This window comes from Elephas maximus, chromosome 2 (genome assembly GCF_024166365.1).
Source record: "Elephas maximus indicus isolate mEleMax1 chromosome 2, mEleMax1 primary haplotype, whole genome shotgun sequence".
In the NCBI taxonomy this organism is placed as follows: Eukaryota; Metazoa; Chordata; class Mammalia; order Proboscidea; family Elephantidae; genus Elephas; species Elephas maximus.
This window is the reverse complement of record NC_064820.1, coordinates 214,196,278-214,209,054: the sequence shown is the minus strand read 5'-3', so window position 1 is coordinate 214,209,054 and position 12,777 is coordinate 214,196,278. Positions and strand designations below refer to the sequence as shown.

General features: G+C 57.9%; 1 protein-coding gene across 1 annotated transcript in view; it reads left to right on the top strand.

The window, feature by feature from the left end:
• The window catches only part of MYO15A (myosin XVA), a 72,919-nt gene that overhangs the window by 31,613 nt on the left and 28,529 nt on the right, over positions 1–12,777 (top strand). Inside the window, exons 16-41 of the mRNA XM_049874734.1 lie at positions 77–208; positions 769–894; positions 1,647–1,724; positions 2,458–2,606; positions 2,717–2,762; positions 2,897–3,021; positions 3,476–3,593; positions 3,899–4,074; positions 4,537–4,621; positions 5,328–5,381; positions 5,476–5,557; positions 5,636–5,766; positions 6,208–6,303; positions 7,288–7,523; positions 9,011–9,192; positions 9,416–9,488; positions 9,665–9,856; positions 10,091–10,251; positions 10,361–10,455; positions 11,032–11,146; positions 11,338–11,405; positions 11,475–11,552; positions 11,715–11,895; positions 11,988–12,111; positions 12,451–12,556; positions 12,698–12,770. Coding sequence (XP_049730691.1) covers positions 77–208; positions 769–894; positions 1,647–1,724; positions 2,458–2,606; positions 2,717–2,762; positions 2,897–3,021; positions 3,476–3,593; positions 3,899–4,074; positions 4,537–4,621; positions 5,328–5,381; positions 5,476–5,557; positions 5,636–5,766; positions 6,208–6,303; positions 7,288–7,523; positions 9,011–9,192; positions 9,416–9,488; positions 9,665–9,856; positions 10,091–10,251; positions 10,361–10,455; positions 11,032–11,146; positions 11,338–11,405; positions 11,475–11,552; positions 11,715–11,895; positions 11,988–12,111; positions 12,451–12,556; positions 12,698–12,770 — 3,082 coding nt within the window. The remainder of the gene's footprint in view (positions 1–76; positions 209–768; positions 895–1,646; positions 1,725–2,457; positions 2,607–2,716; positions 2,763–2,896; positions 3,022–3,475; positions 3,594–3,898; positions 4,075–4,536; positions 4,622–5,327; positions 5,382–5,475; positions 5,558–5,635; positions 5,767–6,207; positions 6,304–7,287; positions 7,524–9,010; positions 9,193–9,415; positions 9,489–9,664; positions 9,857–10,090; positions 10,252–10,360; positions 10,456–11,031; positions 11,147–11,337; positions 11,406–11,474; positions 11,553–11,714; positions 11,896–11,987; positions 12,112–12,450; positions 12,557–12,697; positions 12,771–12,777) is intronic.

The window sequence follows — 12,777 nt, the reverse complement described above, 5'->3', positions numbered from 1 at the left end:
GCCCCTGAGTGTCTGGCTAGTTGAAGGGTGGCTGGGTGTGGCAAGGCGCCGAGCCTCTGCTGCTTGCTGCCTGCAGGAGGAGTATGTCCGTGAGCAGATCAACTGGCAGGAGATCACCTTTGTCGACAACCAGCCCTGCATCAACCTCATCTCGCTGAAGCCCTATGGCATCCTGCGCATCCTTGATGACCAGTGTTGCTTTCCCCAGGTGAGTCCGGTTAGATCACTGACATCACTGAGCCTCCATGGCCTCATCAGCCACTGAGTCCTTCATTCGTCTCTACTCTGGCCTGGGGGCAGGTGTCAGGACATCCAACCTCCCATTCACAACCTGGGGGGATTAAAGCTGGTAGGGAGCTCTGGGGTTCCAGAGGAGGGGCTGCCACCAGCCTGGGAAGTCAGAGAAGGCTTTCTGGAGGAGGTGACCTTGGGGTTGGGCTTCAAATCCTGATTGGAAAGCATAAAGTACACAAGGGTGGGATGGATGCTCCTGGCAGTGGGACTAAAGAGGAAAATGGCAGCTGAACTGGAGGGGAGGCTGTTGGGAGCTGAGTCATCAAGGCCTATCTACAGGGGTCCACTTGGGCCCTATGGCTCACTTGTTGCCACCCTCAGCACAATGGTTAGCCTCAGGAAGCTGTGAGTTACTCCTCACCAATACCTGTTGGAGACCTTGCCACCAGCCGGGAACAGGGCATCTCCCCTGGGTGCCCAGCCCCCTGCCCACCCACTGACCCCTACCCACCCACTGACTCCTGCCTGCCCCAGGCCACAGACCACACGTTCCTGCAGAAGTGCAACTACCACCATGGCACCAACCCACTCTACTCCAAACCCAAGATGCCACTGCCTGAGTTCACCATCAAGCACTACGCAGGCAAAGTCACTTACCAGGTGAGACCCCAGAGACTGCTGGCCTGGCCTCCCAGCACCTCACTGCCCCATCTGTTGTGGACATAGAAGCATTACATGGGCTGTAGATACTAACACCTGGATTCCACTTCTGGCCCTGCCACTCCCTAGTGCTGTGACCTTGAGCAAATCACTTAGCCAATCTAAGCCTCCATATCCTCATTGGGAAAATGGGAATAATAGTGCCCCTTTAATAGGAGCCTACGGTAGGTTTGATAAAGAGTACTTATCCTATAGGGTTGCTATGAGTCGGAATCGACTTGATGGCAACGGTTTTTTTTTATTCTTAGTAGTAGTATCACTGAGGCCACCCTCATCCCTGTTACCTGAGGTATGTTCCTGCCCTAGAGGGGCTAGGGGCCAGGATTCTAGGCCTCTGTCTCCATCTGGGTCTCAATTTCTTCATCTGTAGAATGAGCACAGCACAGTGTCCTTCACTGAGGATGGAGGCCAAGACCCAGACTGGTCATGTGAAGCCCTGGCTAATACCCACCAGGAGTGGGGAGGATGGTGGAGAGGGTCCAGTCCCTCCTGGGACAGACAAGGAGATAGTCCTGAAGGAGGCCTCCCCCCACCCCACACAAACCTCCAACCCACCAGAGGGAGGGAGAGAAGGAGGCAGGGAGGAAGCTGGTTATGCAGACTGGAATGGAGGTGTCCCTCTACCCTGGCCCCTCAGGCTGCTTGAGCCGGAGGATTATGGCCTGAGCTCCCCCCAGTTCTCCCTCTTTTAGGTGCACAAGTTTCTGGATAAGAACCACGACCAAGTGCGCCAGGACGTGCTAGACCTGTTTATAAAGAGCCGGATGCGAGTGAGTCCCCCAGCCCACAGTCAGGCCCCTCCCCAAGACCCTACCTCCTGGGTACTACCCTGGCGTGGCTCTTCCTAGCTTGGCCTGCCCCAAACTTGGCTCTACCCCCACCCAGCACTGGGAAATGGGAAGGCACCCTAGCCATGGCCCACCCCAGCTCTGTACCTGGCAGCCTTGGCTCAGCCCCTCGTGCCTCTTTTTCCAGCCCCACCCCCTGGCTGGCCCTGTCCATGGTTGGCCCTGCCTCAGCACTGCAGCCCTACCCTCCAAATCCTAGCCCCACCACAGGCCAGCAGATGATGCTGTGACAGGAATCCTGACCCCTGCGCTCCCTGGCATGTGCCCTGAGGAGGGTCCTTCAGTCCCTGGCCTCCGTCTGCCCTTCTGTCAAATGTGCACCTGTCCGTGACCATAGGCATAACAGGCCTACCTCAGGGGCCTGTGTGTGTTCCCTGACTGAAGAAGAAAAGCTGCCACAGTTCAGCCATGGGGTGGGCCCTTGAAAGGTGCTGAGCGTCCTGTCTTGAGAGGTGTGCAAGCCAGGAGGACAGAGGCCTCACAGATGGGGGTGCGATGGGTCAGCTGTTGGATCCCTCTGGTCTGGGAGTTGCTTTTTTGACTGCTTTTCTCTCTCTCCCTTTCTGCTTCTCCCTTTGTGTCTGTCTCTGTCTTCTGGGTCCCCTCTCCGACTGTCCCTTCATCTCTTGGTGCCTTGACCCCCACCCCCACCCAGGTGGTAGCATACCTCTTTGCCAGCCATGCCCCACAAGCTGCTCCGCAGCGCCTGGGCAAGAGCAGCTCCGTTACCCGACTCTACAAGGCACACACGGTGGCCGCCAAGTTCCAGCAGTCGCTCCTGGATCTGGTAGAGAAGATGGAGAAGTAAGTGTGCCGGTGGGTGGTGCACCTCCCCCCTGGTTCAGTGCAGAACCCTCAGCAGGAGGTGTCCGTCCTTCTGGGGCCTCACACTGTCCACCTCCTGCCCTGTGCAGGTGTAGCCCCTTGTTTGTGCGCTGCCTGAAGCCCAACCACAGGAAGGTGAGTGATGGCTGAGGTCCCTGGAAGAGCCAGAGCCCCCTCTCCATGCTGGGTGACCTTGGTCAAGGGGCTTTGGACCTCGATCTGTCCAGCCCACTGTGGATGTTATTCCCCCTGGTCGTGCTCCCCTGCAGGAGCCAGGCCTCTTTGAGCCAGAGGTTGTAATGACACAGCTGCGCTACTCAGGGGTGCTGGAGACTGTGCGCATCAGAAAGGAGGGCTTCCCTGTGCGGCTGTCCTTCCAGATATTCATTGACAGGTACCTCATTCGGGCTCCTGGGCTCCATGGGCTCCTTCCCAGCCCCCATAGTCCAGGACCACAAACCAGGCAGTTGCTCAGTCTGTGCAGTACGTGAGTCCACCACACGCTAGCTGTCACTTGGTCAATACCGTTACTGTTTTATATTTTTTCATATTTTTACTGTATCTTTGTTGACTTCAAAGGGTGGTTTGGACAGTTACGATGACAAGTTTCCAGCAGATGGCAGTAAAGTGTCCTGTTCTACTGAAATCATATATTATGACAATTCTCCACACCCAGAAGAGTCTTGAGGACAGAGTGCCTTTTTCTGATTAGAAGACACTATGAGTGGGGTTACCACAAAGCTGGGCCTCCAGAGACAGGGGGTTGGAGGTGGTGACCCTGTGGTCTACCAGGCAGATGGGATAGGTCCCGTGGTCTCATAGCCCCCAGCTGAGTTTGGTCCCCACAGGTACCGCTGTCTAGTGGCCCTCAGGCACAACGTGCCAGCCACTGGGGACATGTGTGTGTCGGTGCTGAGCCGCCTGTGCAGTGTTACACCAAACATGTACCGAGTTGGAGTCAGCAAGGTGAGTCCCACCCCCGCTGTTCCCCAGAGATACCCAAGCTAAAGCCTCCTGTCCCAGAGGCAGTCCAGACGAGCCTGGTAGATGGCATGCTGACCCCATCTCTGGACCTTTGCACAGGCAGCTCCCACTGCCAGGTTCAACATTATCCTTTCTTTCACCTCACCAAACCCAGCCCATCTTGCAGCGTGCTCCTGGAGACTGCCCTATTTGTTCTATGTCCACTCACTGCTGGGGAGGGAGGCCCCCACCACCCCGGTCCAGCCACCTGGCCCTTACCTGCCTCAGTACCCACTTCCTGTCTCCAGCTGTTCCTTAAGGAACATCTGTACCAGCTGCTGGAGAGCATGCGGGAGCGGGTCCTGCACCTGGCAGCTGTCACATTGCAGCGCTGCCTCCGTGGCTTCCTCATCCAGCGGCGATTCCGCTCACTGCGCCACAAGATCATCCTGCTGCAGAGCCGGGCCCGAGGCTACCTGGCCAGGTGGGGCCCAGAGGTGGCAGGACTCCCTGGGGCCCTGTAGCCAGGCATAGGAGAACTTAGGTATTGAGCTCAACGTAGCCTGAAATTAGGTGGTTAGCACTCCATCCCTGGAGACATGCGAGCAAGGGGTAGAGGCTTCTGCAAGGAGGGAGATCAGATTCACTGTGTGTTTACTCTTGGATACCCTTGTGACTGGTGGGGGGCGGGTAGATAGTACAGATGAGGGGCCCCAGCCTACATCTCAGGTCCCAGATAGAAATACACAGTCCAGACAGGTGAATTTGGACCTAACACTTAACTTGCTATGTGACCTTGGCTAAGTCAACTCCAGTTTCAAACCCTTGTGTCAAAGGGCCCCAGAGTGAAGTGTGGCACTGGCTCCCAGACCAGGCCAGGGTAGGCATCTCTGCCCCTTTGGTCCCAATCCCCGTCCCCCCACAAGATGCCCTCTGTCGTCCACAGGCAGCGGTATCAGCGGATGCGGAGGGGCCTGTTGAAGTTCCGGTCCCTGGTGCACTTGTACATAAGCCGCCGGCGCTACCTCAAGGTATGAGCCTCTCCCCTCGCCCTCTACCAGGAGCTGGGGACTGCCCTGCCTGGCCAGGGAGCAGGAGGGAGGGGCAGCACTTAGTACCCAGACGGTCTTGGGTTTCAGTCCTCTCGCTGATACTCTAGCCTGAGCTTCCTCATCTACCCCTCGGGATTGTGGAGAGGGTTAAATGAGATATTGCATATGAAGGCTTTGGTTGGGCCAGGTTAACACTCAGGTCTTCAGTAATTAGGAATAACTAGAAAGAGGTGACCTGAAAAACCTCTTTGGGTGTGAGCCCAGTCTTGGCCTGTTGTCATATAAGCTGGCCACCATAAAGGAAGATACATCTCATCTTCAAAGCACTGAGGAGCTGCGTAGCTGTCTCTGAAGGTTCCATCACCGTTGCTCAGCCATCTCTAGAAATCCTCCTTGGATGTCTCTCTCTTCCCCCAGAGTTTCCCCCTCCTTCCTTTGCCTTGTGTCTCTCTTGCAATGTCTTTCCCCCAACTCTGTGTCTCTGGCCACACCTCTGCCTCCCCTTGCCCATCTGTGAAGTGGGTGCAGTATCCACAGCCTCATGGGCAGATCTTCAGCCAGCAGGCTTGCTTGCCCCTTCATCCTCATGCCAGCTGCCTCTGCATGGTGGCCCGGGACTGCCCTGGCCTGTGGGCTGTCATCGCCCCTCCCGCCATGCCTGCCTTGACTATCTGCTCTCCTGCAGCTAAAGGCAGAGCAGAGGCACCAGGTGGAGGAGGCACGGCTGCGGGAGCAGGAGGTGGGTGCAGGAGGTGGGTGGTAGCAAGGGACAGGGGGAGGGAGGCAGGTGGGGGTGTAGCAGGCCAGTTCTTTCACATGCGATGTCCCTCCAGGAGCTGAGCAAGCGGGAGCTGGTGGCTGTGGGACACCTGGAGATACCTGCTGAGCTGGCTGGGCTCCTGCAAGCGGCAGCAGGTATGCCTCCACTGGATTGAGGAGGGGAGGGCATGGGTGTGGGGAGGCATGGCTGCCAGGCACTCATGCCCTCCGCAGGCCTCAGGCTAGCCCAGGCACCCCAGGTGGCCCCCGTGCGGACTCCCCGGCTCCAGGCTGAGCCCCGTGTCACGTTGCCCCTGGATATCAACAACTACCCAATGGCCAAGTTTGTTCGGTGTCACTTCAAGGTAAGGGCTGGCATAGGCACAAGGGGCCCAGCCAGTGGACACTGACCAATCTGAGCTAACGTGGTCCTCACCCTGGGGCATGGCGGTCTTCACCATGGCCATGCCCCGTGGTGCCAGGTGTGGCTCCTTCAGTTGCTAGATCATGGGGAGTCTGGGAGGTTGCTGGGGCCCAGATTGCAGTGGAGGACCCTCAGGGGCTTGGGTAGCTGGTAGAGCCACAGCACATCAGCCTCGCCCTGTCTAACTTTCTGCTCTCCAGGAGGGGCCCAGATAGGGCTCATCCTATCTCTACCACCAACTCAGGAAGGCCAGTGTCTGCCCCTCCCTGAGCCTGAGTTTCCCCATCCATACACTGGGGACAAGAGCCCCTGCCTCGCTGGCTCTTGTGCGCCCACCTGGCCTAGAGCCGTGGATCCAGATGGGCCTTGCCTGTGCCCCCAGGAACCTGCCTTTGGGATGCTGACAGTGCCCCCGAGGACCCCCCTCACATGCCTGCCAGCAGAGCACCACAGGGAAGCTGTGTGCATCTTCAAGCTGGTATGCTGCCCACCCCAGGCCACTTTCAAGTTCATAGGCCTACCCTGGAGGCCTGATCTCCTGGGCCCTCCACTACCCTAAGCCATGAGACCTGGCCTCTTCTCTGGAGGAGAGACTTTCATATAATTGGGAGGATCTAGACTCCTCTCTGGAGGAGAGACTTTTATGTCATTGGGTGGATCTGGCCTCCTCTCTGGGCTGAGGTCTAGGGGTTAGTAGTCTTTCTTCTCCCAGCCATCTTCCTAGCAAAAAGACCACCTGAGAGCCTCCCTAGAGCCTCCTAGGAACACTGAAAATAGGACCCAGTCTGATGGGGAGGGCAGAGCAAACTACTGTAGACTGAGGTTAAGCACAGAGGCTGAGAAGTCCAGACAAGACCCCTAACCAGCCCTAAGCAGAGTCAGGGAGGAGTTCCTGGAGAAGGAGACATTTGAGCTGAAGTGGAAGGAGGAGTCAGAATTTGCCAGACAGGGAGAGAGGAGACAGCACAGAGAGAACAGGAAACTGGTGTGGTCAGAACAGTCAGGTGCACCAGGGTGAGAGGAGTCAGCAAGGCCTTGATTGATAGACCCAGAGCTTGGGTTTCATCCCAAGGCTACTAGGAAGCCAAGGAAGGTGCTTAGCACGGGAGGGATGTGGTCAGGCCTACATGTTAGAAAGAACCCTCTAGGGCCTGGATGGAACAGGAAGTGAAGGGCTGGCTGGAGGCCAGGAGTACAGGGAGGGAGCTGGGGCTGTAGGGGAGCTATAGAAGGTTCATGAGCAGGAGAGAAATTCAATGTATACTTCGGATCTTGACTTCTCCCATAGTTGGGGTGAGCTGGCTGGTCATTTGGCATAGAATATGGCAATTACATTGTAATATGGGGGACTTTATGTGAATATGGGGGCACATGTGAGGGACATGAGAGGGACTAACGCTGGTTGGGGAACCTGGCAGTAACACCTTTCTGAGAGGTCCAGAGGAGTCTGTTTGTGTTTCAGGTGCTGCGTTTCATGGGGGACACCCACCTGCATGGAGCCCAGGAGCAGGTCTTTGGGAACTACATTGTGCAGAAAGGGCTGGCGGTGCCTGAGCTGCGCGATGAGATCCTGGCACAGCTGGCCAATCAGGTGTGGCGCAACCCGAATGCCCACAATGCTGAGCGGGGCTGGCTGCTGCTGGCCACCTGCCTCAGCAGCTTCACACCCTCCTCACGCCTCAACAAGTACCTCCTCAAGTGAGTGGGACTGGGCGGGGCCCAGGGTATGAAGGGCAGTGACACCGGCAGTGGGGCCCAAGGCAAGATCTTAAAGGCCATGCCAGCAGTGAGGTCTCCATGCTTGGAAGCTCAGGTACAGAGGCTGGCCTGCGGCTGCTGTCCAACTCCACTGGGCTCCAAGCAAGAGAAAAGGGCAGGTCTTCACTGCAGAGGGTGGCATTCAGGTCAGATTGGACAAAGGATTTCCAGAACTCAGAGAGTGGCAAGATCAGGAAGTAGAGGACTTGGGAAAGGATATTGACATCTCATGTCATAGGAGAGAGGTTAAGAGCATGGGCTCTGGACTCAGAAGGTCTGGGTTCAAATTCCAGCTCAGCCACATATGAGCTGTGTGGCCTTGGGCAAGTTACTTAACCTCTCTGGGTCTCAATTTCCCACTTATACAATAATGATTGTACAATAACGATAATGACAGTACCTATCTCATAGGCCTGTAAGGATTGATTGTGTAAACACATACGATGTGCTTAGAACAGACAGCAGTACTATGTGAGTATAGCTGCCACCATCATCATCTTCATCATTATTATGCCACCCTTTTGTCTGAAAAGGATGATTTACAAGGAGAAGAGTTCTGGCAGACCCTGGGTACAAATCTTAGTTCTGACATTTACCTGCTGTGTGACCTGGTGCAAGTCACTGGCCCTCTCTGAGCGTACTGCCTCAGTTGTAATTGTGGATGCGAGGTGTGGTGTGTACAGAACCTCACTGGGTCAGTGTGCAGTAGCTTGGCCAGTCCTGTGACTGTGGTGGCAGCTGAACTGGCAGAGCTGGGCCACCTGCCTGTGGGTCCCAGGCCTTCCTGTGGACATGGCTTTCAGCTCCCTCTTGCAGGTCCCCAGGCACTGTTCCAGTGCTGCCCTCTAGCCAGATCCAGCAGCAGGTGGGAGGGAGGCAGGAGGTCTGGCATGAGGAGTGCCTGGCCTACGCAGAGCTCAGGCCCAATGGCCCTGAGTCCAGAGTCGAACCCTCACAGTCATGTCTTGTGAGATGAGAACTTTGAGGCTCAATGAGGGTAGGTAAACCAGCCAGAACTGCCTGGTGGAAGAATGGAGGGCAGAGATGCAAGCCCAGGCGGCTCTGGTTCCAGAGTTCAGGTTCCTGCCCGCCTGCAGCTGCAGTCCCCATCCCATCAATGACATCTGGCTCCAACAAGCTTAGGTGGGCCAACCTGGAACCTCTTTGGCCTATCCTTGTGCTGGCATGAGATACTGTGGGGTAGCCTGGGGTGGTTTCAGCCTATCCCTGAAGCTCTGGGTTATCCTGGAACCATTTCCACCTAGTCTCAGAGCTCTTACCTAGCCTGGGACCCTCCTAAGTTAGTCTGGGGACTTTTTAGCCTCACCTCAGAGCTCTGGGCTAACCTGGCCCTCCCTCAGCCTAGTCTTAGACACCCTGGACCCCTGGGCTAGCCTCTTGATCCTGGCTCCAACCCCTCCCACCAGGTTTGTGTCTGATTATGGTCAGAATGGCTTCCAGGCTGTGTGTCAGCAGCGCCTCGTGCAGGCCATGAGCCGGGCCCAGCAGCAGGGCTCCAGGGTCGCCCGCACCTTCCCCCCAACCCAACTTGAGTGGAAAGTCACCCAGGAGAAGGCCAGCATGGCACTGGATGTGGGCTGCTTCAATGGTGAGCTGCACTCCCCACCCCTGATGCTGTCCTCACTGGGGTCGGGAGAAGCTGCAAGAGCCTGTAGAGCTGGGGAGGGGGCTGAACAGATGTGGCTTTGGACCTGGGGGAGAGGGGAGGCAAGGCAGAGGCAGGGAGGCTGCAGGTCTGGGGTCCAGGAGAAAAGCAGAAGCCTTGAATACAGATGTGCCTAGACTGAGCCCAGCACCTGCTACCTCCCCAGGGGACCAGTTTTCCTGCCCAGTGCACTCATGGAGTACAGGGGAAGAGCTGGCTGGAGACATCCTAAGGCACAGGTTGTGTACCCCACCCAGCACCCCTTGTACACCTCAGAGGGCTGGAGGGAGGCACAGAAGGCCAAATCTCCTAGGGGCTCCACTCTGGTCTTGCTTTGGGTCTGGCTCCTATCGTAGGGCCCCCAGGCAGTGCCTGAAGGTCCCTCATTCCCATCCCTCCTGTATGATGTAACCAGGAGATTGGCAGATGGCTGGCGGGGCTGGACAGTCGCCATGAAGAATGGGGTCCAGTGGGCGGAGCTGGCTGGCCACGACTACGTGCTGGACCTGGTGTCAGACCTAGAGCTACTCAGGGACTTTCCGCGGCAAAAGTCCTACTTCATTGTGGGCGCGGAAGGGCCCGTGGCTGGCAAGGGAGGCCCCAGCGTGTAGGTAGCTACCTGGGCGTCCCCTCATACAGATGGTCTCCCCCAGGCAGAAGGCTCTGCCCCTGCCGGCTGCTGGGTGATGTTCTGAAGGAGGTGGAGCCCACCGAACAGTCCTGCCTTTTAAAGAGACAGAGTTACCTACTTCCAGGGCACAGGAAAGAATCTGGGGGTGGGTTATCTGTGGGCTATGGATCTCTCTGGGGATCAACTGCTCCATGTTCCCCTCCCCCACAGGGTGTTTGGGAGCAGCTGGGACTCAGATGAGGATATGCCCGTGAGGCCTCCGCCCCAGGGACATGTGCCCCAAGTACCTGACTCCTATAGGCACTGCAGCCACAATGAGGGTAGTACAAATGGGGAGACTGAGGCCCAGGGAGAGACAGCAACTCACCCAGGTCAACCAGTAGTGGCTGCTGTCTCTGGTAGGGTGGTAGCCTGGGGGCCGTGGGGGTAGAGACTAGCAGGAGAAAAGAGCTTGACTTTCTTGTGTCCATTCCCAAGCAGACTGGGACAACCTTGGCGAGCCTGCTGTGCCCCACAGGGGGCTGGACTGCTACCTGGACAGCCTCTTTGACCCGGTGCTATCCTACGGGGATGCGGTATGGAGGCATGTGCCCACAGCAGGCACAGGCAGGCCAGAGACATGGGGTAGCATGTTCTTGCTGGTCTCTCCCGAGAGCCAGGCCAAGGATAGGGTGTCCTCACACTTAGAGGTGCTCCTGACTGACCCCAGAGGGACTGTACAGCTAAAGGTCCCCGACTCCCCATCCTGCCTTTGAGGGACCAGCCCTATGTGGCCACTGAGAGCTTTCTCTTTGGCGTGGGAATGACCTTGACCCCTGGGTCCTTCAGCCCCAGATTCTATGAGAGCCCCTCAGGCATCCTTGCTCATTCTGGGAGCTCCCTCCATTGGGTCCAGACAGGTTGTGCCACTCTGAGCAGGGTACAGCCCCTCTTTGAGCCTCAGTTTACACCACTATGAGAGGGAATAGGTGAGCTGGGAACTGGCAGGCCTTGCGGAAGACTAATTGGAGGCCACATGGGCAAAGGCTGGGTATGCAATAGACACTTGGACAGCGGAAGGGGCGGAGGAGGCGGTGGTATCAGGTGCCCGTTGCCGTGGAACTTGGGAGTGCAGAACTAAGGCTGTCACCCTAGCTGCCTGCTGCCCCCAGGACCTGGAGAAGCCAACAGCCATTGCCTACCGCATGAAGGGGGGAGGCCAGCCTGGTGGAGGTGGCAGCAGCAGCTCTGAAGACACCCCTGGGAGACCCCCAGAGCCAAAGCCAAGTCAGTGTCCACCCAGGGTGGCTCCAGGGTGGGACAGAGCGGGGGCTGCTCACTGGTTCCTGCTGGGATGGGGGCAGCCCCAGGTGGGCAGGGGTGAGAGACTAGTGGGGTCATGGTTGGGAACTCCCACCTCCTTCTACCCACCACTTCCTACTCCGTGCCCCCTGCTTGACCCTGACCCGGCCCGGCAGTCCCAGGCCTGGACGCCTCCACGCTGGCCCTGCAGCAAGCCTTCATCCGCAAACAGGCCGTGCTGCTGGTGAGTGAGGGAGGGGCTGCTGCAGGGCAGAGATTGGGCTGCCTGGTCCCAACCGCCTCCTCTCCCTAGGCTCGAGAGATGACTCTGCAGGCCATGGCACTCCAGCAGCAGCCCTTGGGCCCCGCCCCGAGACCCCTGCCCCCTGAGGTGAGTTGTCTCTAGAGATGGGTGCTGGGCTATTCCAGGACATTATTGCCCCTCTCTGAGCCCAGCAGCCCAACAGCCTGTCTTGGGAAGAGCTGGGGCCTCTGAGAGCAGGTAAGGGCTGGAGTGTCCTCAGCAGCCCACCTCATGCCCTACTCTTTGCAGAAGCCCTTAGTGCCAGAGGCATGGCCAAAGTCTGTGGGTACTGGGCCCCCCGCCAAGCCCGTGCTCCTGCGCTCTGCCCCAAGGCCTGTGACCCCAGCCCCCACAACCAAGGCTCCCAGGCCCCCCACCAAGCCCGCAGCTGTCCCCGTTCTAGCTCAGGACCGGGCTTCTCCAGAAACCAGTGAGTGTCCTATCCCAATGCGGGGGGGCTCCCAAAACTGGACTGTGGGCGTGCCCTGTGACCTCCCTCTGCTCTCCACCCTGCCCCCACAGCCTCCCTAGAGCTGGTCCGGCATTCGAAGCTGAACTCTGAGCACTTCCCCCAGCCCACACAGCAGATCAAGAACATCGTGCGTCAGTACCAGGCACCCCGGGGAGGCCGGCCCGAGGCCCTAAGGTCAGCACGGCCCCCAGGCCTCCAGCTCCCTGGTTAAGGACAGGGCTTAGCACTGCTGCCTGCGTGTCGTGTCCACCATCAGTGAACTGTCTGCTGGGTCAGGCAGTACCAGGCCCCACACCCTCTAGGGATTGAGCGTACTTATGCAGGTGGTCCAGCCCCCTGTGGCAGAGGGAGGCCCCAACTGCTGTCAGGTAGCTTATGCTGTGTCCCTGGGTCTCACCTTTTTCATTTATTACAATGAGGTGGGGTTGGAAGGGAAAGTTCCCATTGTAGGGATTTACAGTGGGAAGGGGAGACTCAGTGTCCAGCCCATGATAGCACACCAACCCCACTCAGGAAGGATGGTGGGAAAGTATTCATGAAGCGGCCAGACCCCCACGAGGAGGCCCTGATGCTCCTGAAGGAACAGATGACTCACCCAGCAGCAGCACCTGGCACCCAGGTGAGGGGGCGAGGCTGGGCTGTGGGAAACACAGTCAAGCCTCAGGGATGGCCTCAGAAAGAAGCTCCCCCTACAAGCCAGAGTCTCATTGGCTGCCCCCATCCCCTGCTGCCCCCTGAGCACTCTCTGGGGTGGGGACAGGTGCCCAGAGAGGCCGTGGCCTTGGTGAAGCCGGTGACCAGTGTGCAGAGGCCATCTATGGAACCCACCCCAGGTGAGGG